This window comes from Sitophilus oryzae, unplaced genomic scaffold (genome assembly GCF_002938485.1).
Source record: "Sitophilus oryzae breed Bouriz unplaced genomic scaffold, Soryzae_2.0 scaffold_111_pilon_pilon, whole genome shotgun sequence".
Classification (NCBI taxonomy): domain Eukaryota; kingdom Metazoa; phylum Arthropoda; class Insecta; order Coleoptera; family Curculionidae; genus Sitophilus; species Sitophilus oryzae.
In genome coordinates, this window is record NW_022145749.1 from 2,127,704 (window position 1) to 2,155,689 (window position 27,986).

The 27,986-nt window shown below is 34.5% G+C and overlaps 5 protein-coding genes across 6 annotated transcripts; 2 read left to right on the forward strand and 3 right to left on the reverse strand.

The window, feature by feature from the left end:
* Positions 1-39: 39 nt before the first annotated feature.
* On the forward strand, positions 40-12,123 carry LOC115883771 (heparan-alpha-glucosaminide N-acetyltransferase-like). The gene is made up of 10 exons (XM_030902183.1): positions 40-241; positions 342-593; positions 661-767; positions 848-969; positions 1,158-1,357; positions 1,465-1,723; positions 1,781-1,907; positions 1,963-2,112; positions 11,382-11,506; positions 11,561-12,123. The coding sequence occupies exons 2-10, from the start codon at positions 352-354 to the stop codon at positions 11,921-11,923; spliced, it is 1,695 nt and encodes a 564-aa protein (XP_030758043.1). The 5' UTR covers positions 40-241; positions 342-351; the 3' UTR covers positions 11,924-12,123.
* Positions 12,124-13,155: 1,032 nt separating this feature from the next.
* LOC115883788 (uncharacterized protein C630.12) lies at positions 13,156-14,697 on the reverse strand. The gene is made up of 6 exons (XM_030902198.1): positions 14,524-14,697; positions 14,236-14,466; positions 14,003-14,177; positions 13,697-13,954; positions 13,407-13,638; positions 13,156-13,350 (listed from the first exon to the last, which is right to left on the reverse strand). The coding sequence occupies exons 1-6, from the start codon at positions 14,529-14,531 to the stop codon at positions 13,184-13,186; spliced, it is 1,071 nt and encodes a 356-aa protein (XP_030758058.1). The 5' UTR covers positions 14,532-14,697; the 3' UTR covers positions 13,156-13,183.
* A 153-nt stretch (positions 14,698-14,850) lies between these two features.
* Positions 14,851-16,590, forward strand: LOC115883809 (phosphopantothenoylcysteine decarboxylase). 2 transcript variants are annotated; one of them, XM_030902214.1, is made up of 5 exons: positions 14,851-15,040; positions 15,105-15,292; positions 15,349-15,576; positions 15,638-15,841; positions 15,898-16,590. In XM_030902214.1, exons 3-5 carry the CDS (start codon positions 15,469-15,471, stop codon positions 16,162-16,164), a joined length of 579 nt encoding a protein of 192 aa, XP_030758074.1. In that variant the 5' UTR covers positions 14,851-15,040; positions 15,105-15,292; positions 15,349-15,468; the 3' UTR covers positions 16,165-16,590. The 2 variants fall into 2 exon arrangements, with proteins under 2 accessions (XP_030758074.1, XP_030758081.1); XM_030902221.1 differs by having other exon boundaries at positions 15,123-15,292.
* LOC115883801 lies at positions 16,445-17,789 on the reverse strand. The gene is made up of 3 exons (XM_030902207.1): positions 17,192-17,789; positions 16,719-17,137; positions 16,445-16,614 (listed from the first exon to the last, which is right to left on the reverse strand). The coding sequence occupies exons 1-3, from the start codon at positions 17,256-17,258 to the stop codon at positions 16,477-16,479; spliced, it is 624 nt and encodes a 207-aa protein (XP_030758067.1). The 5' UTR covers positions 17,259-17,789; the 3' UTR covers positions 16,445-16,476.
* Positions 17,790-21,986: 4,197 nt separating this feature from the next.
* On the reverse strand, positions 21,987-27,963 carry LOC115883779 (WD repeat-containing protein 34-like). Its single transcript, XM_030902191.1, has 9 exons — positions 27,749-27,963; positions 26,091-26,282; positions 25,691-26,000; positions 25,502-25,623; positions 25,333-25,445; positions 24,986-25,190; positions 24,730-24,920; positions 24,322-24,676; positions 21,987-22,170 (listed from the first exon to the last, which is right to left on the reverse strand). The coding sequence occupies exons 2-9, from the start codon at positions 26,165-26,167 to the stop codon at positions 22,095-22,097; spliced, it is 1,449 nt and encodes a 482-aa protein (XP_030758051.1). The 5' UTR covers positions 26,168-26,282; positions 27,749-27,963; the 3' UTR covers positions 21,987-22,094.
* Between the last annotated feature and the right edge of the window lie 23 nt (positions 27,964-27,986).

Genomic DNA, 27,986 nt, shown 5'->3' on the forward strand with positions numbered 1-27,986 from the left:
ATATTTTGACATTTTATTGTGCTTGTCACCATAGCTTGTCACTTTTATTATTATTTGTTAACAAAACCATCAAAACAAAACCTAAGGGAATGAGTAATCACCTATGGTAATCACAGTCAAAACTATTGATAATCACAGATTGATAATTAAAATGATGAAAAAACTGATCTAGAGTAATAATTGCTAATATCGAAGACTTTTCAACAATAATTGTGATTTGTTAGGTTTCGAGTTGAACGAGGTAACTACTTGTTAATTAAATTTACAAACAAAAGATTAATAAGCTATTATTCATACCATTCACTTTTCATGCATATTGTAATTTAAATAATGGTTTCTAGAGGAGCAAATATGTTATTTGAAAATAAAAACAAATGTCTTGAAAAAATACTGAATCTAGATTATGATGAGGCATGTTTGGACATCTCCAATCACCTTAATCAAACTGTTCAAATAAGGGGTCAATATGAAGAATGCCACAATTGCAAATTTCAGAATTTAACAATAGTGCCACCTTTATCTAATAATATATCTTTGTTAATAAATACCCGTTCCCCTTTACAAATATATGGAGATTTCAATGAATCTTGCAGGTATGCCATGTTTCATGCATATTATAAGTATACTGTAGTTTTAAAGTAATATTTTGTTCATTTAAAGGTACACAAAGCTGTTCTATGAACATTATAGATATGGTTGGAATATTACTTCCACTTCAAAATGTGATTTAATTTATATTAAGGAGCCAGCAGATAATTCTTATTTGCGTAAGTAATAAGAAATTAAATACATTTATTTTTATTACTAATATCCTTATTTATATTATTATAAATTTAATTAATTTTAGCAATTCTTATGGCATTCATCATACTGTTCAGTTTCGGAACATTTTGGTATATGGTTAAATGTATTTATAAGAATAGTGGAAGGTTGAGACGAGTTTTAGCTTGGAGTACTGAACTTGAAGAGGTATTTCTTTGTAAATCATACTGTTTTTCACTTTCTTGTATTAAGTGTCTAATAGGTGTAATATCTATATAATTTTGTTATTAGATCTTACACACACCCATTATCATTTATGGCTCTCCAATTTTATAAACTTGATGTTCAGTGGTTGATATACATATCTTTAAATTATCTGCATTTTATTGTTTAAGGATCTGACAGGTTCATCACCATTAGTTATCGAAAGACCTCCATCAATTAGAAAACATCCACATAGAATCAAATCTATAGATGTTTTTAGAGGTCTATGCATTATTCTTATGATCTTTATTAATTATGGTGGAGGTCAATACTGGTTCTTCAAGCATTCAGTTTGGAATGGTTTAACTATTGCTGATCTAGTTTTTCCTTGGTAATAAGATCAAAATAATATATTCTTATAATTGGATCTATTTTTTTTATTTTGATAATATGAAATTTCTAGATTTTGTTTTTTTATTCATTCTATTTTTTTTAAAGGTTTATGTGGATTATGGGACTCTCTTTAACAATCTCGTTACAAAATAAATTAAGAAGGGCAGTTCCCAGACGTACATTAGTTTTCCAAGTAATTAGGAGGACTCTTCTTCTCATATTCTTGGGAATAGTAATTAATTCAAGCAAACACAATCTAACTATTGCAAAATTGAGATTACCTGGTGTCTTACAAAGAATCGGAGTAACTTACCTAATTGTAGGAATGCTAGAAATTATATTTACTAAGAGAATCGAAATTGATGTAAGCTAAACAAATGCATAAGGTACCATTGGTTCACAGGGAGTTTTTATTTTTCAGAGTATTTCATGTGTTTATGATATAACTCAAGCCTGGCCTCAGTGGCTGTTTGTATCAATGTTGGTAGCAATTCATACTTGTATTACCTTCTTAGTAAATGTACCAGGTTGTGGAAAAGGATATTTAGGTAAAATTAAATACATTAATTGAGACAAATCGCTGACTGGTTTATTTTGCATTAGGGCCTGGAGGATTAGATGATGGTGGAAGTTACTTCAATTGTACTGGAGGTGCTGCTGGTTATATTGATAGACAAGTATTTGGTGAGCACATGTATAAACATCCTGCATGCCAAAGAGTGTATGAAAACAACGTGTATTTTGATCCTGAAGGTAAGTATTAATATGAAGTGTATACACAAATTTCTAAGTTGTATTTGTCATTAAAGTCTATATGCAATGCGTGCCAAAAAATTCACAACAAATAGGAAAAAAATACTATTGAGCTATTGAAATAAAGTCTATGTGGAAACCCTAAAGAGCATTAGTCTGAGGACCTTCAAACCATTCAAAGTTTGCTTCCTTTTAAGAAAATATTTTTTTCCCTAAAATAAAATGGGGATCTTTTATTCTTCATTTTAAAATTTACATGTGATTTCCTATGTTGAAGTCGGCGATGCAACACACGGTATATTACATATGGTTCCTTTAACAGTAAATTTTTAACAGCGTCACCCTCAGATACCACCCAATGATTTATTAACTTTTATTTTACTATTATAGTACCGTTCAAAATTATTTAAAAATATATCTAGATTATTTGATTTTCTAATTTAACGAAATAACTGATATGTAAGGTTGAAGTTGTTCTTTTCTATGGACACTTCAATGTCTTACATCATCTAACTGAACTTTTTACATCTTTAAAGGGAAATAATTTTATTGTCACATTTTTGTCATTGAGCATGCAATAAATATTTTCCCTTTGTTTGGTTTGGTTTCGTGCACACTAGTAATTATTGGGTATTTTGTCCTATTTCAATTTCCAAAGTTCCTTTTTCTGTATTCTATATGGGCATGCAAATTGTCCATTATTGTGCACACACACAGAACGTTCCCATTCGTCACGAGGTAACGTTTGCTAACGTTCAGAGCAGCGGCGGAGCGTCGGAGCGTGGTGTCAATACAAGTGGATGTAATAAGTAACTCTGCAATTAACATTTTACCAATTAACCCTAACCTAACACCATAAAGTTTTTTTCCTTTTTTTAAAGTCTTTAATTTTGAAGTTACAAAAATAAAATATACAAAAAATGTAGGTAACAGGTTAAAAAAAATAATCAAACCAATTTAAAAAAAGAACTAACGTATCTGTTAAGCCGCGTCCAAGCTATTCGAACAAAATGTTCGCGAACATATTTAATTAAACAGATACTAAGTGAAAATTGTGAGATAGGTAGATTTAAGCTTGATTTTCATGCATCCGTTGTCCGACGTTGAATTTAAAGACTTCGATTGGTTAACCGTCTCTAACCAATCGAAGTCTTTAAATTCAACCAATAAAATCAATATCGTATCATCGTATCGTCGGATAACGGATGCATGAAAATCAAGCTTTATAAATAATAAAGCCAACAAGTACAGCTAGCCTAGGCCTATTAAGGAGCGCGAAGCGCCGAACGGCTAGCTTGTACGCCAGAGCGTGCGTCTGCCTACACTAGAGCGCGCGCGTTCTTTTTCCGACGGATGTCGGTAAATCAAAAGGAGCAAACGGCGTGCATTTCGGCGGACATTGTACCGGACACTTGGAAGGGTCTCATTTAATTTCGGGCGTCCATCTGTGATTTTTATTTTTTACCGAGTATTCGACAATGGGGGACGCAGTTATTGACTGGGATCGTGAAAAACATTTACAACTAATTTGTTTACACAAAGAAAAGATTTTATAATGTTAATTTATTGTGGGTTGAGTGTGAATAGCTATGTAGCAAGACTTCGTCCATATAATTTCATTTTTGTTAATAAAGACCTTTATGATTATTTTTATTAAAAACCGGAATTATTATGGGATTCTGAAATTAAAAATTACTACTTAATAGGAAGTTTGACACCGGAAATGAAATTTTACCATTACAATTTTAGAAATAAAATATACCGGGTGCCCTATACGTCTTGCCCTATTTGCTAATGTTCCGATAATCCCCTGTTTTTGGCTTGGATGGTGATTTGATAGTTTGTGTAAGTAGCGGTCTGTATGAGTGGGTTTTCGATACACCGTGTGATCCAAAAGGTCGCCATTTCTCTTGACAAGCACATCGAGGAAGGCCAGTTGGTTGTTTACTTCGGTTTCCATGGTAAATTTTATGCTCGGGCTCTGCGAATTAAGGTGATGAAGGAAGTCATCTAGGCTGTCACGTCCATGTTTCCAAACCACAAATGTATCGTCCACATAACGAAACCATACAGCGGGCTTCAGAACGGATGACTCTAGCGCTTTTTCTTCAAATCTCTCCATAAAGAAATTAGCAATTATTGGGCTGATTGGGCTACCCATTGCGACACCTTCTGTTTGTTCGTAATAATTACCGTTGGAAGGTGACCTTGACTCGTCCTTACAAAAATTAGAAGATAAAATTACGAAAAATTCCCGGGAATTGCAAGACAATTTAAACGGCAATTTGAATAATTTAGAAGATAAAATGATGAAAAATTCCCAGGATTTAATTAATATTTTAGAAGATAGGATCGCAGAAAATTCTAAGGACATACAGGCCAGCTTTAATAACAAAATACTTAATTTAGAAGAAAAGATAACAAATACACAAGACAAAATAACAGAGATTGAGGAAGATGTAAATAGAAAAATCGAAATTTTAAGAGAAGAAATAGCGAAGTCAAATTCACCAAAATGTCAAGAAACATCGGAGGTGCCGAAACTAGTCGAAAATAAGTATATCTCAAAGTCAGTTATTAAGCCTCCACAGTTTGACGGAAAGACCGCTTGGGCCAATTATTTTTGCCAGTTTGAGGCCGTTGCGAGAGCGAACGGATGGACAATCGCTGAAAAGGCTACCGCTTTGACTGTCGCACTGCGAGGAGATGCGACTGATATTCTGCAGACATTGTCACCATCGGAACAGGGAGATTATCAGCAATTGGTACGACATTTAGAAATGAGGTACGGCCAAGCTCATTTGGAACATGTCATTCCCAGCTAAAAAATCGCATTCAAAAGTCAAATGAGTCTCTGCAGGAGTTTGAAGCCGACGTAGCCCGCCTCGTTCGCCTTGCGTACCCTGCTACGCCAGAGAATGTTATGGAGCGGTTGGCAGTACAGGCATTCTCCGACGACTTACGTGACAACGAGACAAGACAAGCACTTCTCCTAGCCCACCCAACGCACTTGGTGGATGCTTTAGCACGTGCCCTAGAATTTGAGGCCGCGAAACAAAGTTCTCGGTCTTTAGGAAGAGTACGGGCCATCGACGAATGTTCTGACGAATCCGTGGAAGGGATTGTTCGGAAAGTAATGGACCAGTACATGGGCAAGAAGGGACTGATTCATTGCTGGAACTGCGGACAGGTAGGACACGTGCGAAGCCGTTGTAAGGAGAAGAACGAAGAACCGGCTTCGTCGAGGTCGGAAAACTACTAAGGGTCGAAATGAAGGGGCACACGTCGACCTGTACCCAACATGCCCCAACGAAAACTGCTCGAGTCGCCTCGCTACAACACAAATTCAACAGCATGTTTGTGGATGGTTTTGTTGATGGAGAGTTCCGGACTATGCTGTTGGATACAGGAGCGACGAAAACTATTATCAGACCGGACATTCTTAAAACATCGAAGAAGGTTAAAACAACACAATGGCGACTACGTACTGCTACGGGGGGCTCTGCTGCTGTCCATGGAGAAGTAAACCTTAATTTTGTTATTGGGAGCACCAGTTTTGAACATCCAGTGGTAGTAGCAGATATCGAAGATGAACTTATTCTCGGAATGGACATCATGGCCACTAGAGGTTTTGAACTAAACTTCAAACAGGGAATTTTGAAAATAAATGAAGAAGAAGTGGTTCTACATCGAAAATGTGAGGAGACGCTTCGCGTGGTGGTAGCAGAAGATGTTTCGATCCCTGAGCGCTGTGAGATATTTTTGGATGGTTGCCTGGAAGATAAAATGAATAATGGGAGTATTATTCTGTTGGAGCCAAGGAACCATGACAGCGAAATAGGACGGGGGATCGCTGTTGGAAAAGCCCTGCTACGAGCGAAGAAAACTGTACCGGCGAGAGTAATGAACACAAATTATTATTCTGTATCCTTGAAGAAGGGAACCCTTTTAGGGTACTGTTGTTCGGCTCCTCAGTCATTCGAAGCGTGGAAGCCTCCAAAGTTTCGACTTCAAAAATTCCGGACAAAATGGTGAAGGAGTTAGTAAACGTTAAAGGATTATCTCCCGAAAATAGTAGAAAATTGAGAAACCTAATAATCAAGTATCAAGACGTGTTTGATAAAGGAGAAGCAGGAGATAGAGGTCGTACCAATTTAGTACAACATAAAATTGACACCGGAGATGCACGACCAATCAAACAAAATCCGAGAAGACTTCCGCTCGCCAAACGTGAAGAAGCTGACAAAATCCTTCGAGAAATGAAAGAAGAGGGTGTCATCGAACCATCTAACAGCCCGTGGACATCGCCGGTAGTACTAGTAAAGAAGAAAGACGGTACCACCAGGTTCTGTGTTGATTATCGGCAGCTCAATAATGTTACCAAGAAGGATAGCTATCCCCTGCCGAGGATAGACGATACTCTAGACACATTGGCGGGGTCAACGATATTCTCTACGTTAGATCTGAAGAGTGGATATTGGCAAGTCGACATGGCGCCGAAAGACAGAGAGAAGACAGCGTTCTCGGTGGGCTCCGGACTGTGGCAATTTACCGTCATGCCTTTTGGATTGTGCAACGCGCCAGCTACCTTTGAGAGACTAATGGAGTCTGTGTTAAAGAAACTATCCTGGACTACCTGTTTAGTGTACCTGGATGACATCATAGTGGTTGGGAAATCCATTGACGATCATCTGAAGAATTTGGAAGAAGTTTTCAAGCGACTAGGGAGCTCTGGTTTGAAACTTAGCCCCAAGAAATGTCATCTGTGTCAAGAAAAGGTACACTACTTGGGCCATGTAGTCTCCTTCCAAGGAGTTGCGGTAGATCTACAGAAGACCAAGACAGTGGAAGAGTGGCCAATACCTAAAGACAAACATGAACTACGAAGCTTTTTGGGACTATGCACATATTATCGCCGCTATGTACAGGGTTTCGCCACCATCGCAAAACCATTGACCAGACTTACCGAAGGCGAGAGGCGTTTCTCTTGGGACTCAGATTCTGACGAGGCATTCCGAAAATTGAAGAAGGACCTGACTAGTGCGCCCATACTTAGCTACCCTCTTGGCAACGGAAACTTTATATTGGATATCGACGCTAGCAATGTTGCGTTAGGCGCTATTCTGTCTCAGATCCAGGATGGTCAAGAAAAAGTCATTGGATATTTTAGTAAGACCTTGTCAAAACCGGAAAGGAACTACTGTGTAACCAGACGAGAATTACTAGCAGTAGTTAAAGCAGTGGAACACTTCTACAAGTATCTCTATGGAAGAAAGTTCTTGTTAAGAACAGACCATGCTGCTTTGAAATGGGTGTTGCAGTTTAAGAATCCTGAAGGGCAGGTAGCTAGATGGATTGAACAATTACAAGAATTTGACTTCGACACAGAACATCGAGCTGGGGCAATCCATTGGAATGCCGACGCACTTTCCAGAAGACCTTGCGCTAAGGACTGTAAGCATTGTTCCCGAGCAGAAGAGAAAGAAGTGAAACTCCTAAGAACAACTGTGGTTAATGATAGTTGGCAACCCGAAGATCTTGCAAATGACCAAACCAGTGACCCAGAATTAGGTTTAGTAATTAACTGGAAAAACACAGGCCAAGACCAACGTGGGAAGAAGTTTGCAGATATTCGCCGAACGTAAAGTCGTACTGGGCCCAGTGGAATTCCTTGGTAATAGATAACGGACTACTTCGCCGTGTGATCGAGAGACCGGAGGGACAAGAAGAGAGAAGGCAGATCGTCATTCCAAAGAAGAGGGTCCCAGAAGTGTTGGAGGAAGTTCACAATGGAACCAGCGGAGACATCTTGGTGTTACCAAGACACTTGGCAAGCTGCGTGAACGGTTCTACTGGGTGAACTGCAAAGAAGATGTGAGGGCCTGGTGTAAGAAATGTGACATTTGCGCAGCCATTAATGGGCCACAAAAGCGTGGTAAAGCCCCTATGCGCCAGTACAATGTTGGTAGTCCCTTCGAACGAATAGCGATCGACGTGGCTGGTCCTTTCCCGGAGACGAACGATGGCAACAAATACATTGTGGTAGTAATGGATTACTTCAGCAAATGGGTCGAGGCCTACGCGTTGCCAAATCAAGAAGCGTCCACGATTGCTGATGCCCTTGTTAAAGAATGGATCTGCAGGTTTGGTGTTCCCATGGAGCTTCATTCAGATCAGGGAAGAAACTTTGAGTCCAATCTGTTCCAAGGCGTCTGTGAAGTCCTGAACATCCGCAAGACCAGGACGACTGCTCTACATCCACAATCCGATGGGATGGTTGAACGCATGAACAGAACTATCAACCGTTATCTGGCCAAAGTAGTCTCTGACCACCAAAGAGACTGGGACAAATTTCTTCACCTGTTCCTGTTGGCCTACCGTTCATCCGTCCAAGAATCTACAGGGCAAACTCCAGCCAGCATCGTTATGGGACGGGAAGTGCGCCTACCCTGTGATCTGAAATTTGGTTGCCGACCGGGAGAAGAAGTCGCCGGAGAAGATTATGTCCACACACTACGTCAAAGGATGGACGACATTCATCAGAGAGTCCGCCTAAATATTCAAAGTGCTAGTGACCGAATGAAGGAACACTACGACATTCAAGCTGAGCATGGAGGATACCAACCAGGGAAGTTGGTGTGGCTATATAACCCGCAGAGACGTCGTGGGTTATCTCCGAAGCTACAATCCTCGTGGGAAGGGCCATACGAAGTCATGGATAGAATTAATGACGTCGTATACCGTATCAGAAAATTGCCAAAAGGAAAACCGAGGGTAGTCCATTTCAACCGTTTGAGCCCCTACCAAGGCGAAATAGAAGATCGTGCTGGGACCGTGAGAACCTGCAGCTTTGATCCCCCTGATTCGGAGATGTCCTTTGACGATTTCATGGCCCGATACAACAGCAGTGAGAAGGCTCGCTATGGTGTAACCAAAGAAGATCAACGAGACCTCTTTTCCGTGCCTCCTGATTATTCGCTCGCTCATTGTGTGGCTCGAGATTTGCGGATGTCCAGAGGAATCGCTGCGACGTTCAATGAGAAGTTTGGGCGTGTCGGAGAACTACGCCGACAGGATCCAGAGGTTGGAAGCGTCTTGAGGCTAACCGACAATGCACATGGTCAAGCAAGGCACATCTTCTACCTGGTCACCAAGGAATGGTCCCCGAGTAAGCCGACTTATCTCAATCTATGGAAGACCCTGATTGAACTGAGAGAAGCCCTGCTAAACAACAACATTGCACGATTAGCCATTCCGAAGCTGGCGTGTGGACTCGATGGTTTGAGTTGGCGTACAATCCGGAACATGATTGAAGTCTTGTTCAGATTTACGGGAATCGAGATCCTCGTTTGCTGCTACAACCCAAAGCTGAGATCGGGAGAGAAAACTGTAGACTGCTATTTCTACCAGACTTCGCAATGTACCAGGGGCCAGCTTTGCAAATACCTTCATTCACCGTATACATCTCGGGACGAGCATGTGCCTAAGAAGGGGGCAGTGTTGCGAGCCGGTGTGGACTCGACCTAACCTCACAATATGGCCCGCCCTCGGATGACCTTAACATCGCATAGACACCGCAATGATTCATACGTTCGAGAAGAATCGAGACCCACTAGAATGGACTAGTACATACGAGAACATTCGAAAACCTTCTCTATGCGCCTAACGATCTTTGGACTATTCTAGATTTTTACCTGTCGGTATAAAGCCGGCGGCAGTGGCCTAGAGAGGGCAGTTATAAATATACCAGTGCAGTTGACGCGCTAAAATTCAAAATAAATTCTTAGTTATAAATCGTTTGTAAATAGTTCTATAAGTCTTTTATCGTTATTGTTTTTGTTAATTAGTGTTAAATAAATAGTGTTTAAATAAATTGTGACTTTCTATCCACACGGAACCGACGAAAAACGTAACAATATTCAAAATTTGCTTTGGAGGCCCTTCTTCAATAGTTTTTAATTTTTCTGAATACACCATACATGAAGGATGATGGCAAAATTATTTCTATTTTACAGCCGCACTTAGATACAAATCACTTAGAATGGCCTAATCGCGACGCGCGATACTGCGATAATATATTAACATAATGAAGCATACTTCGTTTTAGTACTATTTAAATATTAATAAAATCCTCCTGCAAGAAATTGTATGATTATTTCATATTAAGTTAAGTCGCCCGACGCCACTGGCCCTTCGGCTATGTTCGGCAAATCGGCCGCTATCTTTTGGCTGCTAAGTTCACATCAGTTATCTATAAAGCTCGACGAATACACACATTAAAATAATTGAAATTTATTTTAATTATTTGAATAAATTTACTGAGAATTTTAATTTATTATAGGAGATCTCAGTGACTTTTTTAAATTAAAACGTATTACAATATTTTGAAAGATGCGACGCATCACCCGCATCAATAGCATAGCTTCGCCACTGGTTCAGAGTGATTGTGCGGGAACGTTCCGAGTCGAAGCAGATTATGCTGTTAACAAAAATAATATAACAAAAATAGCATTTTCTCTACAGTGTTTGTAATATACCATATTACATATCAATTCTGCAAAATAAAAACACTAAATCACCACAATACACCAAAACACTTTTACTTTTACACTGGACGCGCGTTTCGCTAACCATGTTAGCATCATCAGCAAATGATTATAAACTGATATCAGTTTATAATCATCTGATATCAGTTTATAATCATTTGCTGATGATGCTAACATGGTTAGCGAAACGCGCGTCCAGTGTAAAAGTAAAAGTGTTTTGGTGTATTGTGGTGATTTAGTGTTTTTATTTTGCTGTGTAACACCAAAGGTTCCAACCCTCAACTGTAATATCAATTCTGTATACTTTGGCAAGCGACAACGTGATAACACCCGGAAAATTACGTCTCGTTCTTTGTCGCCGAAATTAGGAGTTTAATGGGCAATATACTATTGTAACTATTTTATAGATTTAACTACTGATTTGCCGTTTTAATTTGCAAGTTGCAGTATATAGTGTGTTGATATTTACTGCGCAATATGAATATGGCCAGGGAGGATAAGGTGTTCTGTTCTGAATATCTATTTGTTCTAATTTTCCTAAAAATTCTCATTTTCCCGAGAATGATACGAAAAAACGAGAAAAGAAATCCATTTTAAAAAAGTAGCTGATTGATATTCCAACTGATGTTCTTTGTGCTAATTATAAATTCTTCCTCTCGTTCATTCTCGGAGAACGTTTGCAAAAATAAATTCTCACACACATATAAATGTTATATTTTACAGGCATCTTAGGAACATTAACAGCTGTTCTAACAGTGTATTTAGGAGTGCAGGCTGGCAGAACCTTGAATACCTATCAAAACGTTAAAGCAAAAAGTATCAGATGGATTGTATGGGGATGTGTCACAGTAAATATTTATAACTTCAGTAGAAAATATGTTTGTTAATGTCGTTATTTTTAGGGTTTATTGGGAGGCGCACTAAGTACATTTTCTATGAATAACGGACCCATACCCGTTAATAAACAATTGTGGTCCCTTTCGTTTGTCCTAGTTACTGGTGGAATGGCATTCGTTATTCTAGCTTTTCTGTTTATCATAGTGGACATCTTGAGAAAATGGGGTGGTAGACCATTCTTTTACCCCGGCATGAACGCCATCTTTCTCTATGTAGGTCACGAGTTGCTCAGAAACACTTTCCCGTTTGGATGGATCCCCACAGCTCAAACCCATGCAGCATATTTGTTTATGAACTTATGGGGTACCGGCTTATGGGTGGCTATATCTATTTATCTGTATAAGCATGACACTTTCTTTACAATTTGAGTAATAATAATAATAACAGTTACGTATTTGTTAAAGTTACTAATAGTATATATATAATTTGAGTTGAATAGATTAAGTATTTCGAATAGTGTATAGTGTATTTGATAAATACCATTGTTTATTAATATTGCAATTATATACTAATACTCCATTTAGTGAACTTTTGACTGAACTTGTTTAAATATAAAATTTTAATATTGTGATGATATTGTTAATTACAAATATATCCATAAAAACTTACATTACAAGTTTAATTAATGTTTCTCATTCTAATGTAAACATCAGATAAAATACTATAATATGTATTATCACTGACTTATAAAAGTTAGTTTGTGGTATTATAATTTTTGTAATGTAATTAAACGAGTTTCAGCAATCAAAATACGGGATAAAAAAATTCTGGAGAACTAATACCAAAGTAATACTATTTTTTTATCTCTTATAAAGTCAACTTACTCAACATTTAGAGCTTCCGCACACGGGTCGTCTGGCTTTCGAAGCGGAAGCGTCTCGAAACGAACCCTGAGCGAATCTCCTTCCACTCTACCTTCATAGGCAAATAATAGTGTCAATTACTTCGACTCAACGTCGACCGCCAAACGACCCGTTCGCGGATGTACTAGTCCTGGATAGTTAATACAAGATTTACGACTATATTTGAAGACTAACTTAATGTTTGTTTTAAATTCCATTTTTATCTATTCACAAATTATTTAGTTTCAATCTTTTTATGTTCAGTATAGCCCTATAAGTAAGAGATTCAGAATCGGAGTTATGGTTACTCTTCGGAGAAAAATCAATGTCTTGATGATGTTCATATCACTTAAGTTTCTTAAGTTCAGCAAACCACTCAATTAATGCTTCCTCAAAATTAGGGTCCCCGTGACGCACACTTTTTGGACTACCCACCTTCCTAATAATGAAACATTCTTGGCGTGGTGGTGCCACAGAGACCCCAATGAAACTTCACTTCCCCCTGGTAGGAACAATACTTGATAAAAAAAGTGCGCCTTTAACGGTTGCATATGAGTACCCTAACTTACAGGTAAGTGGCACGACGAGGCCTAAATGTGAAACGTAAACATTCTACAGAAGTTTAAATAGAGCTTGGGGTCCCCTGGACCCAACCACGCCAGTTGAGGGTTAAAAAGGAACTGGAAATTTATAAACAAGTCCTTTTATCTACTAATAAATACCTTTTTGTGTCAATAGGAAATAAAAAAAAAATAATATATTATATACAATGTATAATACAAAATATTATAAATATGAATACTTATAATTTGATTTTGATAATTTTATAACACAGCCACAACTTTTGGATATGCAAAATATAAGAAGGGGTAATACAATCAGAACCAGGTATATGGCTAAGTGTTCAAATCTGTGTGGTGACCATAATATAGTAAATTTTAATTCATTATTCTCTAAAAAATGCCACAAAATGTTATAAAAAATATTTAGTATTAGAGTTCGTATTTACCAATTACAGCGAATCCATATCCAATTTTATTTGTACCCATTCTGTAAGAACATGTTGGAATCATTATTTCATACATATCAGTTACTCCTAAGGTAAATTCATACACTTGTGTATTGTCGGGTGTAACAGGTGTAATTTGGTAATCTTGACGTAGCAAACCATCTGTACTAATTATCATGCTTTTATGTTCATGACCAGTAAAAAATATGTGAGGTAACATTTTGTCAACCACCTAAGTAAAATAGTTACTTTTATTTTATTTTAACTTAGCTTATTAATAAATAGTATACTTGTCTGACAAAAGGTGATGGAAGGAACATTAAAGGCATGTGACTAATACCAACAAAAATATTACTAGTATCATAAAAATCTCTCTCTTTTTTATAATCTGGTATGATAGAAGTAAGTCGATTAACTTTGAAAATTGTTATGTTATTTATTTTGTTTAAACTGGGTTGTGAAAATGCTCTATCAAATCTTTGTAATTTTTTTAGAGTTACTTTTGTATCCTCTCCACCAATGTCATTATCTCCCGGTATCCAAATATGCTAAAATAGTAATATTTAAAACAATAGAGAGTAGAAATGTAAAAGCACCTTAACATGTTGGTCATTTTCAAATGGATATAAAAATATTTGAAAAAGTCTTCTAACATAATTATAGAAGTCATCATCGCTAGCAATATGGCCTTCATCTGTTAAATCTCCCAGGAAAAGTATAACATCTGGTTTTACAAACTGGTAAGCAACAGAGTACGTATTTTTTAAATATCTAATAAATATTAAAAAGATCGTTTTTTTGTACTTTATTAATTAACTTTTGATAATACCTATCACTATCTAAAATAGTAAAAGGAGTTACAGGATGGAAAACTTCATTTAAATTGCCTATAATTTGTGGATCAGCTACAAGCAGAATTCTTGTACATTCTCTTGGATTTCTGCACGGGATCTGATACCACTTCTTGGTATTTAATTTATAAAGCAGATATTCTGAATAGAATATAAACGACAGAGTTAAAATTACCCAAATAGTCAACAGAAATCTTTTCTTGGATAACCTAAAAGAATAAAAGAAATATTTTAAATTGTATTAATATTTTTAATGTCTATCAAACCTTAACATTCTAAATTGCTGAAAAGAATCATAGAAAAGAATGTCATTGTTATTAGATTACATTTTTTGAGTATTAAAATACTTTTGAAAAAATGACCACATAAATCAAATACCAAAAATATCACAAAACACCTTAGCAAAACACAAATACAAACAAATATCGGACAAAAATAAAAAATATAATCTAAAAAAATATCTAAAATAAAATACAAACCATAAACCATTGAGTACGTAGATTTGGATAAAATCAATTGTTCAGAAGAACTATTCTGAAATGTAAATATGATGGACTGTGGTGGTGCCTTATGGCCAGGCCGGATAGTCCTAGCAGCTTACAAAGGCGTAAACAAAGTAGGCCCTGTCCAGATCAGCTCCAGCGAAAAAAAAAACGTTTACTTAAAAAAAGGGGAAGAAGAAGCTAAAATCATTTCATAAAGAAGAAATTGTTAGGTTATTGAATTGATCTGTTTATGTTGTGTTTATCTCACGAGATCTCACGGGTTTATCTGTTTCCATAGGTAGAATAATTTCCTTTTTTAACTTTTTTTACATAATTATAATGTGTTTTTGATTCTTGAACAGCCATTTATCTTAATTTAGCTCCATGTCGTCTATGACATTTGGTCAAAAACTTTTTAAACCTATACCTCCTGAGAAAGGTAGTTTTCCTCTAGATCACGAAGGTTTATGTAAGAAATCTATGATTAATTATATGCAGTGTTTGAGTAAATATAACAATAATAATTCTGAATGTAGACTGGAAGCAAAAGGTGAGCACCAAATAATAAATCTTGTAATACTTTTCAGCTTAATTATTTTCTTTTAGAGTATCTAGACTGCCGTATGAGAAATAATCTTATGGCCTCTGAAGAGTGGTCAAAACTGGGATTCTCTGATAAAGATAAACAACAATCAGAAGTAACAGAAGTAAAGGATAATTAAAATAATGGTTAATATTTTAATAGGATGCACCGGAAGCGTTGCTACCATTAAGTTACCTATTTTAGTAAGAACTTTAACACAAAAGCTTTCCGAAAATAGTATTAGTGTCAAAGTGAGGATATTACTTTAATAATTTTTGTATTTTAATTTAACTTATTAATGAAAACTTATAGATTCGTATTATAGTAACTGAACAGGCAAAACATTTTTTTAAAGAAACTGATATTTCTGATGATATAGATATATTTTCTGATCATGATGAATGGAGTACTTGGAAAAATCGTGGTGATCCTGTATTACACATCGAATTAGGAAAATGGGCAGATGTATTTCTGATAGCTCCTTTAGATGCTAATTCATTAGGAAAAATATCATCAGTATGTTATTATGAGTTTTTAAAATCATATTCTAATAAAATTTAAAAATCTTTTAGGGGATATGTGATAATCTATTAACTTGTACTGTTCGAGCCTGGGATATGTCAAAATCTTTATTATTTTGCCCTGCAATGAACACTAAAATGTATATTCACCCTTTAACAGCTAATCAAATATCTACTCTAATCTCGTGGGGTTATAGAGAAATTCCTGTCACTGAAAAAGTGCTTATTTGTGGTGACGCTGGTGCTGGTGCAATGGCTGAAGTTTCTACAATTGTTGATACTGTGGAGAGCTTAATATTAGAAAAAGACATACATTAATTGTTAATTTTTATTAATACATTTTAGGTAGAGCACATTTTACTAAATTTAATGTATTGTATAGTGGTCATAAAAAGTATAATTAAAATACTAAATAATATTAAACAACATAATAGTTTTGTAGTTATAACATAGGTATATAAAATTTTAAATATATATAGATATAAAGATTAACAAATATTGGAACTAATATAACAATACAACAAGGATATTGTACAATATTTATAACAAACCAAAGCGTCTAAAGTGTCTGGTGTTACTTATATGTTTTGTATATAAATATATAAATAACAAAATATATATAAAATAATCCTAATAACCGGGAGGGATCATTCTTTTCAATACAGTAATCCTCTTTTCATGCAAAGCTTGTCTTTCATCATCAGAAAAATACAACTCTTCATCAGTTAAATCTATATCAATATAAGTAATTTGTCCCTTTCTGTACCTCTACAAATAATTTATGTAACAGGGTAATGTTTGTATTAGATATTAAATCTGATACTAAGAATATTGACTAAAAAGTACATAATATGCTAATTTTATTGTTTTACCTCGTATTTATCTCTCCGAATTTTTATTTCTCTTTTTGCCCACTTTTTTAACTCTTCATATACTTTACAAATAACCATACTGAGACTAATAATATCATCTTCAATAAAAACAGAAGGAATAACTTTACGATATAACGGTTGCGCTGGCATAGGTTCTCTTTTTAAAATCCATTTACCGTATCTTTTTAAATACCTCAAAGAACAGTAAAATATATATTTTTGGGATATGCCATTGTATATTAAATTGGGTTGAAAACAAAATTTTATATATCTATGAGTAAATTTCAAGAAATTAACTCCTGGCAGTGAAAAAATTTGCTCTTTTTTTTGGTGAAAAATTGTTTGAAATGCGTCTTTACGCGATTCTTCAGCCAATTGCGATATCCTTTGTTCGTATGTGGAGGTTCTTGGACATTCTTCTAAAAAAGCGATATAAATAATAAGAATTAAAGTAAATATTAAATTATAATTACCGATAATTTCATCTGCGTCGTATATATAACAAAACTCGTAATCAGAATCTTCAGAGTCGTCATACATGTTTAGATCGCTACCGTTCAAAGTAAACGTGAAATAATCCTTATTTTTATTATTTTTATTAGGCGTCAATAAATTGTGACATTTTTCTATTTAGAAAAATGTAAGTGTGAAAATATTCTGGTAATTTATTAAATGAAATGTTACGTTTGTTTATAAACGTTCGTTCACATCTATTTTCTTTTAATTTTTTTTAACCGTTTATTGCTTTGAGCTATGTACGTTTCAAGGTCGAATGGTCTAAATTAAATAATAGCGTTTTAAAAAAGTTGAAATAAATATTCGATATACTGTGGTGATACTGTGTATAAAGAAGTAAAAGTTATTTCTGATTCTGTGATAAAAGGATAAAAGTATATCTTTTTAGATATTTACCTTTGTATAAATTTAGCGGGAAAGTCTTTTTGATATACAGGGTGTACTCCAGGCTGAGCGTGCATTAGAAATTTCTAGAGAACTACAATATATCTAGATCGGAGATTTTTTACACATTATTGTTTCACAACGTGATCTATCGATCAAAAATATTTTTAATATATGGCGAACACTTCTGGCACTACCGGAGGCAGCAACTTTCTTATTTTAAAGGGGTACCCCAATTTTTTATTACATACTTAAATTCTCTGTAAAATTTTATGAATTTTGATATCAAACACTCTATATCTAAAGCCGCGTACACACTTAGCGAGCGCATACGTTCGACCAAATCCGTACAGGTACGGTGATTTTGTTTGAAGTACTTTTTCGCTGTTCGCTGTTACTACACACTTAGTGAACGCATCATACATCTGTTTGCGTGCGGTAGTATTTCATTTGAAGTACCGCCAAGTCAGCGAACGCAACCACACGCGAACGTATGCGTTAGTTGCTACGTACACATTTCCCGAATTCGTTCGTTCTAAGCCATGCGGCCGTATGCGTTCGCTAAGTGTATATGCGGCTTAAAGGTGCGTACACACGGCTGCGCCTCTCAGCGCAAAACATTTTTTTAACATGTACTTTTGAAGTGTATTTTTTTAACGCGCACAAGTGAACGGCGCGGTGCGGAGCGGCACAGCCGATGTGAACGCACTTTAACATTAACCGTTTTCGAGAGAAAAAATATTTAAAATTTTTGGAGGGAAATAAACTGCCTGTCAAAACACTCCGTATAGCCTATACGACAAATTTAATGATTACCGCAGCCACTGCGGCATAAAGAAGAGACATGTGGCTATTCTATTTTAAAAATTAAATTGTTTGAATGTTGTATACTATTGGCTGTAGCAGTCATGGAATTGAGCCATTATTATATATTATATATATAATAATATATACATATATTATTATATTTAAAAAATTATCATAAATCATTTCATCATTTCAAGTGGAAACCCATTTTTTTATTTCACTAATGAAAAGGTTTTTTAATTCGTTACTTTTTGATTATACGTGTTCCTATACCTAAAATAAATCATTTTTAAGTTATTTAATATTTAGTGTTAAAGAATATACAGGGCGCCTCTCATACGCCGCGGAGGCTCCAAGAAGAACGATAGTTTGTATTGAAATGAAATTTTGTTAGCATATGTAGGTTGATTCAGAGCACTTATAGAGAGTTCTACAGGGTGTCCCCAAAAAAAGTTACTTATCAAAGTTGTGTTTTTTGTAATGGATCACCCTATATATTAATTGACTTTCGGATTCTGGGAGAAAAATAAAGGTGAGTTTTATAAGATAACGGTATGACTAAAATGTAAGGTTTTTGACATATTTAACATTTTCTAGAAATAAAGAACAATTTTTAAATTACAATAAAAGCTACCTAAATTGGAATTTACCCGGTATAACCTAATATGAAATTAAATTAACTATTGTACTTTAAATCAAATTAAAACTTGATCCAAAAAGTTATACAGGGTGAGACACAATTAATATTGAACATTGGTCACTCAAAAGTATTTTACTCTTTTATTTTAAATGGAACACCCAGTATATTATTCCAATATTCAATGGAGAATTCATGTCTCTTCAAAATACTATTAAGGTTGCCTACCCCTCAAACGAAGATTTTCCCAGATATTTTCATTTACATGATTTGACCTGAGTAGATCTTTATTATTTGATAAAATCTACGTGGCTGTGATATGTCTGACGTTACTTCAACATAGCTTTCTAATTAGTCCCACTATAACAACTAGTTATCATTTTATGTCAAATGCTAAAACAAAAAAAATTCTCAGAAATTTGTTGAAAATGCAAACTTAACTTACATCAGAGAGAATTGATATGATTCTATAAGTTGATGAATGCAGAGTGCATTCACCAACTAATAGAATACTTAAATGCTTCTGATTTTATCTAGTCTGGTTTTATTATGAGGATATGTTAAAAACAGTGTTTATAAAACTCGACCAACTATTGTCGACAACCTGAGAGAAATTATTGTAGCTGCTTTTCGAGGTAAAACTCCATATATGCCTTTTAAAATGAAAAGATCCTTTTGAAAAGACAATCGTTTTATGCAGTTAACAAGAAAAGAAGAATTTTGAGCATTTGATTTCATCTAGATTATTTTTGTCACATAATTATAGGTTTAATCTAGTTTAAATTCTGTAATAATTAAAATAAGTTTTAAACGTGTGTCTTTTTATTACCGTTGAGTATTTTACTTTACAATCTTCAATTTTTATTAAATTAACAAAGTATATTTCACCAGCCACCTAGATTTTTTCAAATAATAAAGATCTACTGATGCAAAATCATAAAAAATAAAATATCTATGAAAATTTTTGTCTGAGGGGTAGGCAACCTTAATAATATTTTGAAGATATATAAATTCCCCATTGAACACCGGAATAATATACTGGGTGTTCCATCTAAAATAAAGAAGTAACTTGCATTTAAAAATGACTAATGTTCCATATTAATTTTGTCTTACCTTGTATAACTTTTTGGGTCAAATTTTAATTTGGTTTAACATACAATGGTTGCTATAATTAAATATGAGGCTATTCAAGGTCAACTAAAATTTACTCTTCATTTTCACAAAATGTGAAATATATCAAAATCCTTAGATTTTAGGTATACGCTTCTTTAATAAAACTCACCTTGGTTTTCTTCCTAGAATCCAAAAATCAGTTAATATATAGGGTGTTCCATTAGAAAAAACACAACTTTGATGTGTAATTTTTTTGGGGGACACCCTGTATAATTTTATATATTTTTACAAAATGCTTTTAGTTAACCTACATACGCTGCCAAAATTTCATTTCGATATAAACTACCGTTCTCCTTGGAGCTTCCGCGGCGTATGAGATGCGCCACCCTGTATTTTTTGTTTGTCAACCAGTTGCTTATGACTTTAAACGTCACGCGATGTAAAACTATATGTGGCCATGTCATATTGACAAAATTAGCTATCACTAAAATATGAGATATATTTTTATAAATACACTTTGTAAATTTTTATCAGCAGTATTTATAATATACAAAATTTAAATAATTAGTTTTTTGACAAATTGTCTGATGGTTTGACACTTAATGTCAAAGAAAGCTATATAAAATCCTTATAAAATCAAGACAAAATTACGCTTTAAAACTAAATCTTAAACAACTTAAAAACGATTTATTTTAGGTATAGCAACATGTATAATCAAAAAGTAATAAGTGCAGTGCAGTGGCGAAAAACCCATAAAGGATTTTTTTGGATAGATGAATCCGCCACATAGGTATAGACATTTCTTAAAAAGTAATAAATTGAAAAACCTTTTCACTGGTGAAATAAAAAAGTGGACTTCCATTTGAAAAAAAATTATTTATGATAATTTTTTAATCGCTGAATTTCATGACAGCTACGGCAAATATTATATGACATTCGAACAATTTAATTTTTGAAATAGAATAGCCACATGTCTTCTCTTTATGCCACATGGCTGTGGTAATCACTAATCACAAAATTTGTCGTTTAGTCTATACAGATTTTTTTGCAGACAGTCTTTTTCCTCCAAAAATTTTAAATATTTTTTTTTCTCAAAAACGGTTAATGTTAGGGGTATCTAATGATTAGAGTGTTTGATATCAAAATTCATAAAATTTTACAGAGAATTTAAGTATGCAATAAAAAATGTAGGTATCTATTTAAAATAAGAGAGTTGCTGTTAACTTCCGGTATTTCCGGAAGTACCGCCATATTGAAAATATTTTTAATTAATAGATCTCGTAGTGACTATGCAAAAAATCACCGATATAGATATTGTAGTTCTCTAGAAACTTCTAATGCACGCTCAGCCTGGGACACCCTGTGTTTTTGAATAGCTCTACTAGTATGATAGCACAGCCTATTCATAAGACAGCCAGTCAACTTACGAACTTTTACATGGAATTCTGTATACCTACCTAGATATTCGCTTATCGAATGTTATGTAACAAGTCGCAGTCTGAGCTCCAGTGAAGCTCGGTTTATAAAAACTAAGGCTGATGGTGCCACAACATATTCATTAAACAGCCACTCGACTTAACGATTATTTACCTAGAATTCTTACTTAAATATTCGCTTATCTTATGTAACAAGTTAGATTCTGAGCTATTCAGAAGCTGTGCGTCAAGAGAAGAACAGGTGCTTCAAGTGAAGTGCGGGTACTCATAAACTAGCAAAGTTTGCTGTCTATTGTGGTCTATTGAATAGGCTGTGATATAGGTGTGCAATATTATTATTTTAGCATGCTAAATATCACGATAATAATGACACGCTTTGATACTTAATTTGTAGGTCTTTATTGACAGGGTTTTATACAAGAATAGGGAGTAGGTTGTGATAAGTTGTACTGCCCTTGTTTATGGTAGGTGCTAATGTAGCATTTATGTTAGTATATTCCAGGGTACATTCCATAGTTGTATATCTCCAATATCATTTCCAATAACCACGTAATTTTCCCTTAAATAAATAGAATTTAGTATATAGAAGATATATAGCATTCAGGATCGATTAAAAAAATAGTGCCATTTTTGGCATGCATTATAAAACAGTAATAAACAGAATAGATTTTACAGTATAAATCGGGTAATCATAATATGAATTATTTAGCAGTAGTGGCTATTTTAAAGAAAAAAAAAATGGTTGGATTCTTATAGCAACAAAAATTTCCTTGATTATTATTTTTACGATATTATATTTTGTAGAGTAGCCAGACATAAAGAAGCCCGGCTAGACCTATCATAATCTTTTTCTGTGATCGTTTTTGGCTTTATAGTCAGTCAATGCCGAAATAACTCCGAAATATTATTTATAGCGTAGAAACAAATAAGTATCTACATTATAATTTCTCATGTGTATCATCAAATTATCCAATAGCAAGCAATGGGCGGCCGAAATACACACAACCAAACTTATATGGAATCACTCTTTATTTCTGACTAAATTTCTTGCAAGGAAAAAAAATGGTATACAACTTTAAGGTAAGGCTTTTTGTTGTAAATAAACGTGATAATAAAGAATAAACTACTGCTGCGGTTTATTCTCCTTTGAATTTTGTGTTCAGTAGTAAAATCACGATTGTCCGGTAATTTTCATTCAACACAAAAAATAAAAAAGTGCCTTATGTTGTATTAACAGATGTACAGAGGGGAAGAATTATCGCTTTTGTTGAAGAAGGAATGCCCCAAAGAGACTTAGCAGAGATAGTAGACGTTACCCAGTGTGTTGTATCGAAAACATATGCAATGTACTTGGAGTTATGAACACACAAGAACAGGCCCAGACAAAGTCGTCAAAGAGTCACAACTGAACAACAAGACCGCCTTGTGTGCCAAATTGCTAAAAAAAATCCAGTTTCCAATTTCTCATCCAGAGCTAGAAAGACAACTTCTGGCAGCTACAGGTGTGAACGTTTCAGTTGAAACCATAAGAAAAAGGCTTCGTGCTCTAAGGTTTTACAGCAGGTGAGAGTTACGGATCCCACAGTTATCTCGGCAAAATAAAATTGACCGGCTAAATTGATGCCTTCAACATTAAAACTGGACAACTGAGAATTGGCAAAATGCCCTTTTTCTGATGAGGGCAGAATTGCCCTAAGATCAGATGACCATCCAATTCGGGTTCTCAGAGCTCCAGGAAGACGAGCGAGACTCCAGGGGTGGAACTCTGTAACGAAATAGCGATCGGTAGCGATGAAGAATACTCTCGCTTGCCATTTACTTTGTACGGCCAAGGTCAGTATTCTTTATCGCTACCGATCGCTATTTAGTTACAGAGTTCCAGCCCAGGCTGCCAAATCTGTACCAAGATATAAAGGAGGAACTGTAATGTTCTAGGGAGGTATTATGCTGGAAGCAAAAACTCCATTGTTACCACTGCAACAAACTTTAACGGGTCGGAGGTATGTTGATTTAGTGCTAGAACCAATCATTAGCCTTTGGAGAGCTGCAATTGGAAATAATTTCAACTTCATGCACGATAGTGCACCTTCCCATTCCAGCAGAGTGACTAGAGACTGTCTTGAAAAGGAAGGTGTCATAGTTTTGGACTGGCCTGCATGTTCACCAGATCGAAACCCTATCGAACACTTGTGGGACCAGCTCAAAAGAAGGGTTAGAGTTCGTCGAAACAATCCAGGAAATATGACATAGCTTCTTTAAGCAGCATTAGCAGAATAGGAAAACATACCCCAAGATAACGTTGATAATTTAATAAGAAACATGCCAGCGCGGCTAGAAGCTTGAATAAGGGCTAAAGGTAACAACAAGGATTAAATTATCAATTTTCTTTTTGTTTTTGCTTTTTGGTCATTAAAAATTTAAAACCTAATTTCGTTTCAGAAACCAAAAAAATACCATTGTGTTTATTTTCGGAACTGATTATTTTCTTTTATTGCTATATGGATTATTTTGCATTAAAAGTCATTGGTAAGGACTGAGTTTTATTCAAAAACAAACAACATTTTCATAAGTCTCAAAAATTATGAAAAATAATAGATGATTCCATATAAGTTTGGTTGTGTGTACTTAATCCAATATATGCAATAATAATTATAATTATTGATTGGGGTGATGCTACTCGATCTATACCTACTATTGTTAACACACCTACCTCTTTTGATTGATGGCTAAACTGGTCAAATTTCTCTTAGTGATTTTCGTGTTAAAAACTAAATCAATTGCTTTTCCATTCATAAAATTGTACACTTCCAAAGTGCCTTTTTGACCACAAGTAGCCAACAACTTCTGTTCGTGCGGCACAAATGATAGATCATTTTGACCGGATTTAGTGAATATTATCTGTGCAGGATCATCTTGGTCGATTAGATATATTCGAATTTCTCCATCAGTTCCACAAGTTAGAAACATATCTTTATGCGTTAACGAAAATTTCACAGACGCTATTTCACCTTTGTGGGGTTGGTAGTATTTAAAGATAGGATCAAATGCTATGTTTTTATCAGGTCCTAAAATTTATTGGTATATATTTATGTTTAGTTCAAAAGTGACTTTTTTAAACCTTTGATTTTAGTACTTCCCAGAACAGAGCATCTAGCTATTAAGCCACCTTCAAGGGCTACAATAAATAGATCTGGAATGTGTTTGGAAAAGTTAAAACATATTATTCCTAAATCTTCTTTGCTTGTGAGAGATATTGGCACTGTTGTGGAATGATTTAATTTTCCAAATATTGGCGGTTTAATTTTAAAACTAAGATATTACATCTGTTGTTGTCAATTCTTGGATCTATATTTTAACTATATCTATATACTTACACAATTTTTGGCGTTAAAGACGCTTCAGTGTTTGAGAAAATCCACATTTTCAATAATCCATCTGTGCTTGATGTAGCTAAATTCAGATTCTTGGAATTTTCGGCATCGTTTACCCAGGATATTTGAGTTATCGCTTGTTCATGTACGGATAAATTGCATAATAATGGATCAATATCATTGCTTACGTTCCATATATAAACTTGCCCTTAAAATTCAAATTGCCATTGGTGTATTTTAGAATACCTGTAGCTGCATAGACATAACTTGTTCTCACTTTAAGATGAGCCGCCACAAGATATTTATAGGTGGTACATTGAATTAGAATGAATGGTGTTTATATACTATACCTGTAAAAGTACCAGCTGCTAAAATATCATCATTTGTAGGATGAAATTTTAATACGGTTACGCAAGATTCAGTTGCTAGTCTTTTTTTAGGATTTTCGGACAACTTTTCTTCTCTAAAAGTAATAGAGTTTAATGTAATTATATAAGTTCTTGTTTTAAAATAATCTACCTAGAAAATGGGTAGATCAAGGCTTGTCCAGGGTGATAACACCATGACTTATGCTTGAAATTAGATGAAACTGCCAGACATTTTCCACTGTAGTTCCAAATAGCACAGGATATTTTAGATAGCTAAGGAAATTTATTATTTACAGAATAAATTGATTTTTTCTTGGTTTAATGTATATGGATAACATACCGCTTTGTCGCCATTCTCATTTATTGCATTAACTTTAAGCTGCTGTATTAGTTTACAAGTGACATCAGTGTTATCGTCTAATAGTTTATAATTTTTGAGAACTTTACTGTTATTAACGTTGTCAATTTGCTTTTTCACTGATGGATAGATTCGATTTAGCCATTCCGCCAGTTTTTCCATATCGACTTCTTTATGCGTCTCGGTTTCGGTAGATATTGTCTGGACATCTTTACTTTCATGTTCTAATGTACTGCAAGCTTTCTCAGAAACAGAGAATTCAGTTGTTTGTGTTGTGGTGTCGGTGGAAAGCCTGAATTAAAGAAATGTTTAGAAGTATAAAATAAATGTTTATAAAAATAATACTATGAAATTATAAATAAAAGAAGTGAAGAAAACTTACTTTTTTACTTTCCACCTGGATTCAAAACCAATGCATTCATTGTGCTTTACCGTGAACATGTTTGACATGTTTACCATTTGTATGTTTTGTATGTAAATGGTAAAGTCAGAGGTAAAGTCGTGTTATGGTCGTGTTACCTTAGCAACTGGCAATAAAGGTCAAATCGAACGTTTGGTTGTATAGAGTTGACATCTAATTAGATATAGAAATAATTAGATTTTCTATTAATTTGTAGATTTATACAGGGTGCTACAAATTCGAGGTACGAGCTTTGGTATCTCGGTAACCGTAATAGATACGTAGATAGTTAAATTGGGCAAAGTTGCGCTTTGGGATGTTCATCAAGATGCCATCAAAAAAAGTTTTATAAATTTCAAGGATTACTGAGTTTTTTGGAAAAAACGGATTTTTTTGAAAATCAATTTTATTTTTTCCTAACGTTTTCCTTAACGTTTTAGAACATCAAAAAACTAATTGGACATTCACATAGCCACTTTATTAGGGCTATCTGATAGTATTTTTAGATTTTCAAATTATTACAGTTGGGGGTTGGAGCTTTTGGTGTCACACAGCAAAATAAAACACTAAATCACCACAATACACCAAAACACTTTTACTATACTTATTAAACTAAGTTTAATCATCTGCTGATGATGCTAACATGGTTAGCGAAACGCGCGTGCAGTGTAAAAGTGTTTTGGCGTATTGTGGCGATTTAGTGTTTTATTTTGATTTTCAAATTAGCTGATAATATGTGAGATACAGAGGTCAACTTAATTTTTTTAAATACGGACCTGCATTTTTTATTTCGGGTTTTGAAAGAGCTCTATAAGCTCTATAAAGATGTCGCGATAAAGACTTCATATATAAAGCATATTTAAAGAATACTCAAATATTTCCTTTACAGACATGTTCTGTATTTAATCTTTATAGCAACCATAAAGCACTGCCTCTATATGTTCTCCTATAGAGACTAGATGAATGATATTTATAACATAAATAAAGAACTATATAGTATCGATAACGCATAAATACAGATTCTATACAGTTTTTCGATGACAATATTCACTGTTACGAAAATTTTACTTTGCTGATCCTTTACAATTTCATGTATTTTATATACCTATATCTATAATGATATTCCGCTGGTGCATCATTTCTGGGGTTATAAGTTATAATCATTTTAATATGCCAGATACAAATGTGCGTTTCCGTGTTTCTTCAACATTCTACTATAATATAATGGAAGAAAAATCTAAAATTTGAAATCTGTTTATTTTCCACAAGTTGAGTTATTGAAGGACAGGTCGTACCTTATATATCTAAATAACGGTACTGATGGTCACATTGGTAACAAGTAGCAAGATGGAATTTTCCCATGAACACCCTTGATGAAGTTACAAGACTTATTATTAATAGAGAGTCGAGTAAAGACACTAAACGACACTAAAACTCACGATACCCTAGACAAGGAAAGAATGCCGTTTCGAATTAATCTATAAATAATTAAATTTATTTGCTGTTATTTGAATTTTCTTTTGTATGAGTTTAAAGTTAAAATACGTTAGACAGTAAATTTTATATACGTACATTGTACATATTTTATGTAATACATACGTTTTTTTTAGTTTTTTCATATTTTTGATTCTGTTGCTTACCCTACTGTAAATGGTACTGCACGCCACTGGATGTTTATGTCTTCTTCCCCTTATTAGAGGATTTCCATTAATTCATACTTTTGTGATGTTGTTGTGTTTTGTGAAATTTTTTTTCCTTAAATATTGCCACTGCCCCTCCCAGACTAAATCTATAGATGTGCCACTGGTATAATACTGCTATGAATTGAAGTCATTTCATATCTTTAAATATTTGTACAATTCACGTAAAATTTAATGA

What these genes read in the sequence shown, in the direction of transcription:
- LOC115883771 (XM_030902183.1), top strand. Translation starts at nt 352, where the DNA reads ATGTTATTTGAAAATAAAAACAAATGTCTTGAAAAAATACTGAATCTA. An exon ending in GATTTCAATGAATCTTGCAG is followed by an intron (nt 594 to 660) that starts GTATGCCATGTT and finishes GTTCATTTAAAG; the next exon opens with GTACACAAAGCTGTTCTATG. An exon ending in AGCAGATAATTCTTATTTGC is followed by an intron (nt 768 to 847) that starts GTAAGTAATAAG and finishes AATTAATTTTAG; the next exon opens with CAATTCTTATGGCATTCATC.
- LOC115883788 (XM_030902198.1), bottom strand. An exon ending in AAAATGACCAACATGTTAAG is followed by an intron (nt 13,955 to 14,002) that starts GTGCTTTTACAT and finishes TTACTATTTTAG; the next exon opens with CATATTTGGATACCGGGAGA. An exon ending in ATATGGATTCGCTGTAATTG is followed by an intron (nt 13,351 to 13,406) that starts GTAAATACGAAC and finishes GGCATTTTTTAG; the next exon opens with AGAATAATGAATTAAAATTT.
- LOC115883809 (XM_030902214.1), top strand. Translation starts at nt 15,469, where the DNA reads ATGGTTAATATTTTAATAGGATGCACCGGAAGCGTTGCTACCATTAAG. An exon ending in AAAATAGTATTAGTGTCAAA is followed by an intron (nt 15,577 to 15,637) that starts GTGAGGATATTA and finishes GAAAACTTATAG; the next exon opens with ATTCGTATTATAGTAACTGA. An exon ending in CATTAGGAAAAATATCATCA is followed by an intron (nt 15,842 to 15,897) that starts GTATGTTATTAT and finishes AAAATCTTTTAG; the next exon opens with GGGATATGTGATAATCTATT.
- LOC115883801 (XM_030902207.1), bottom strand. Translation starts at nt 17,258, where the DNA reads ATGTATGACGACTCTGAAGATTCTGATTACGAGTTTTGTTATATATAC. An exon ending in CGACGCAGATGAAATTATCG is followed by an intron (nt 17,138 to 17,191) that starts GTAATTATAATT and finishes TCGCTTTTTTAG; the next exon opens with AAGAATGTCCAAGAACCTCC. An exon ending in TTCGGAGAGATAAATACGAG is followed by an intron (nt 16,615 to 16,718) that starts GTAAAACAATAA and finishes AATTATTTGTAG; the next exon opens with AGGTACAGAAAGGGACAAAT.
- LOC115883779 (XM_030902191.1), bottom strand. Translation starts at nt 26,167, where the DNA reads ATGGTAAACATGTCAAACATGTTCACGGTAAAGCACAATGAATGCATT. An exon ending in TTGATCTACCCATTTTCTAG is followed by an intron (nt 25,446 to 25,501) that starts GTAGATTATTTT and finishes TATTACTTTTAG; the next exon opens with AGAAGAAAAGTTGTCCGAAA. An exon ending in TTAGCCATCAATCAAAAGAG is followed by an intron (nt 22,171 to 24,321) that starts GTAGGTGTGTTA and finishes TATTTATTTAAG; the next exon opens with GGAAAATTACGTGGTTATTG.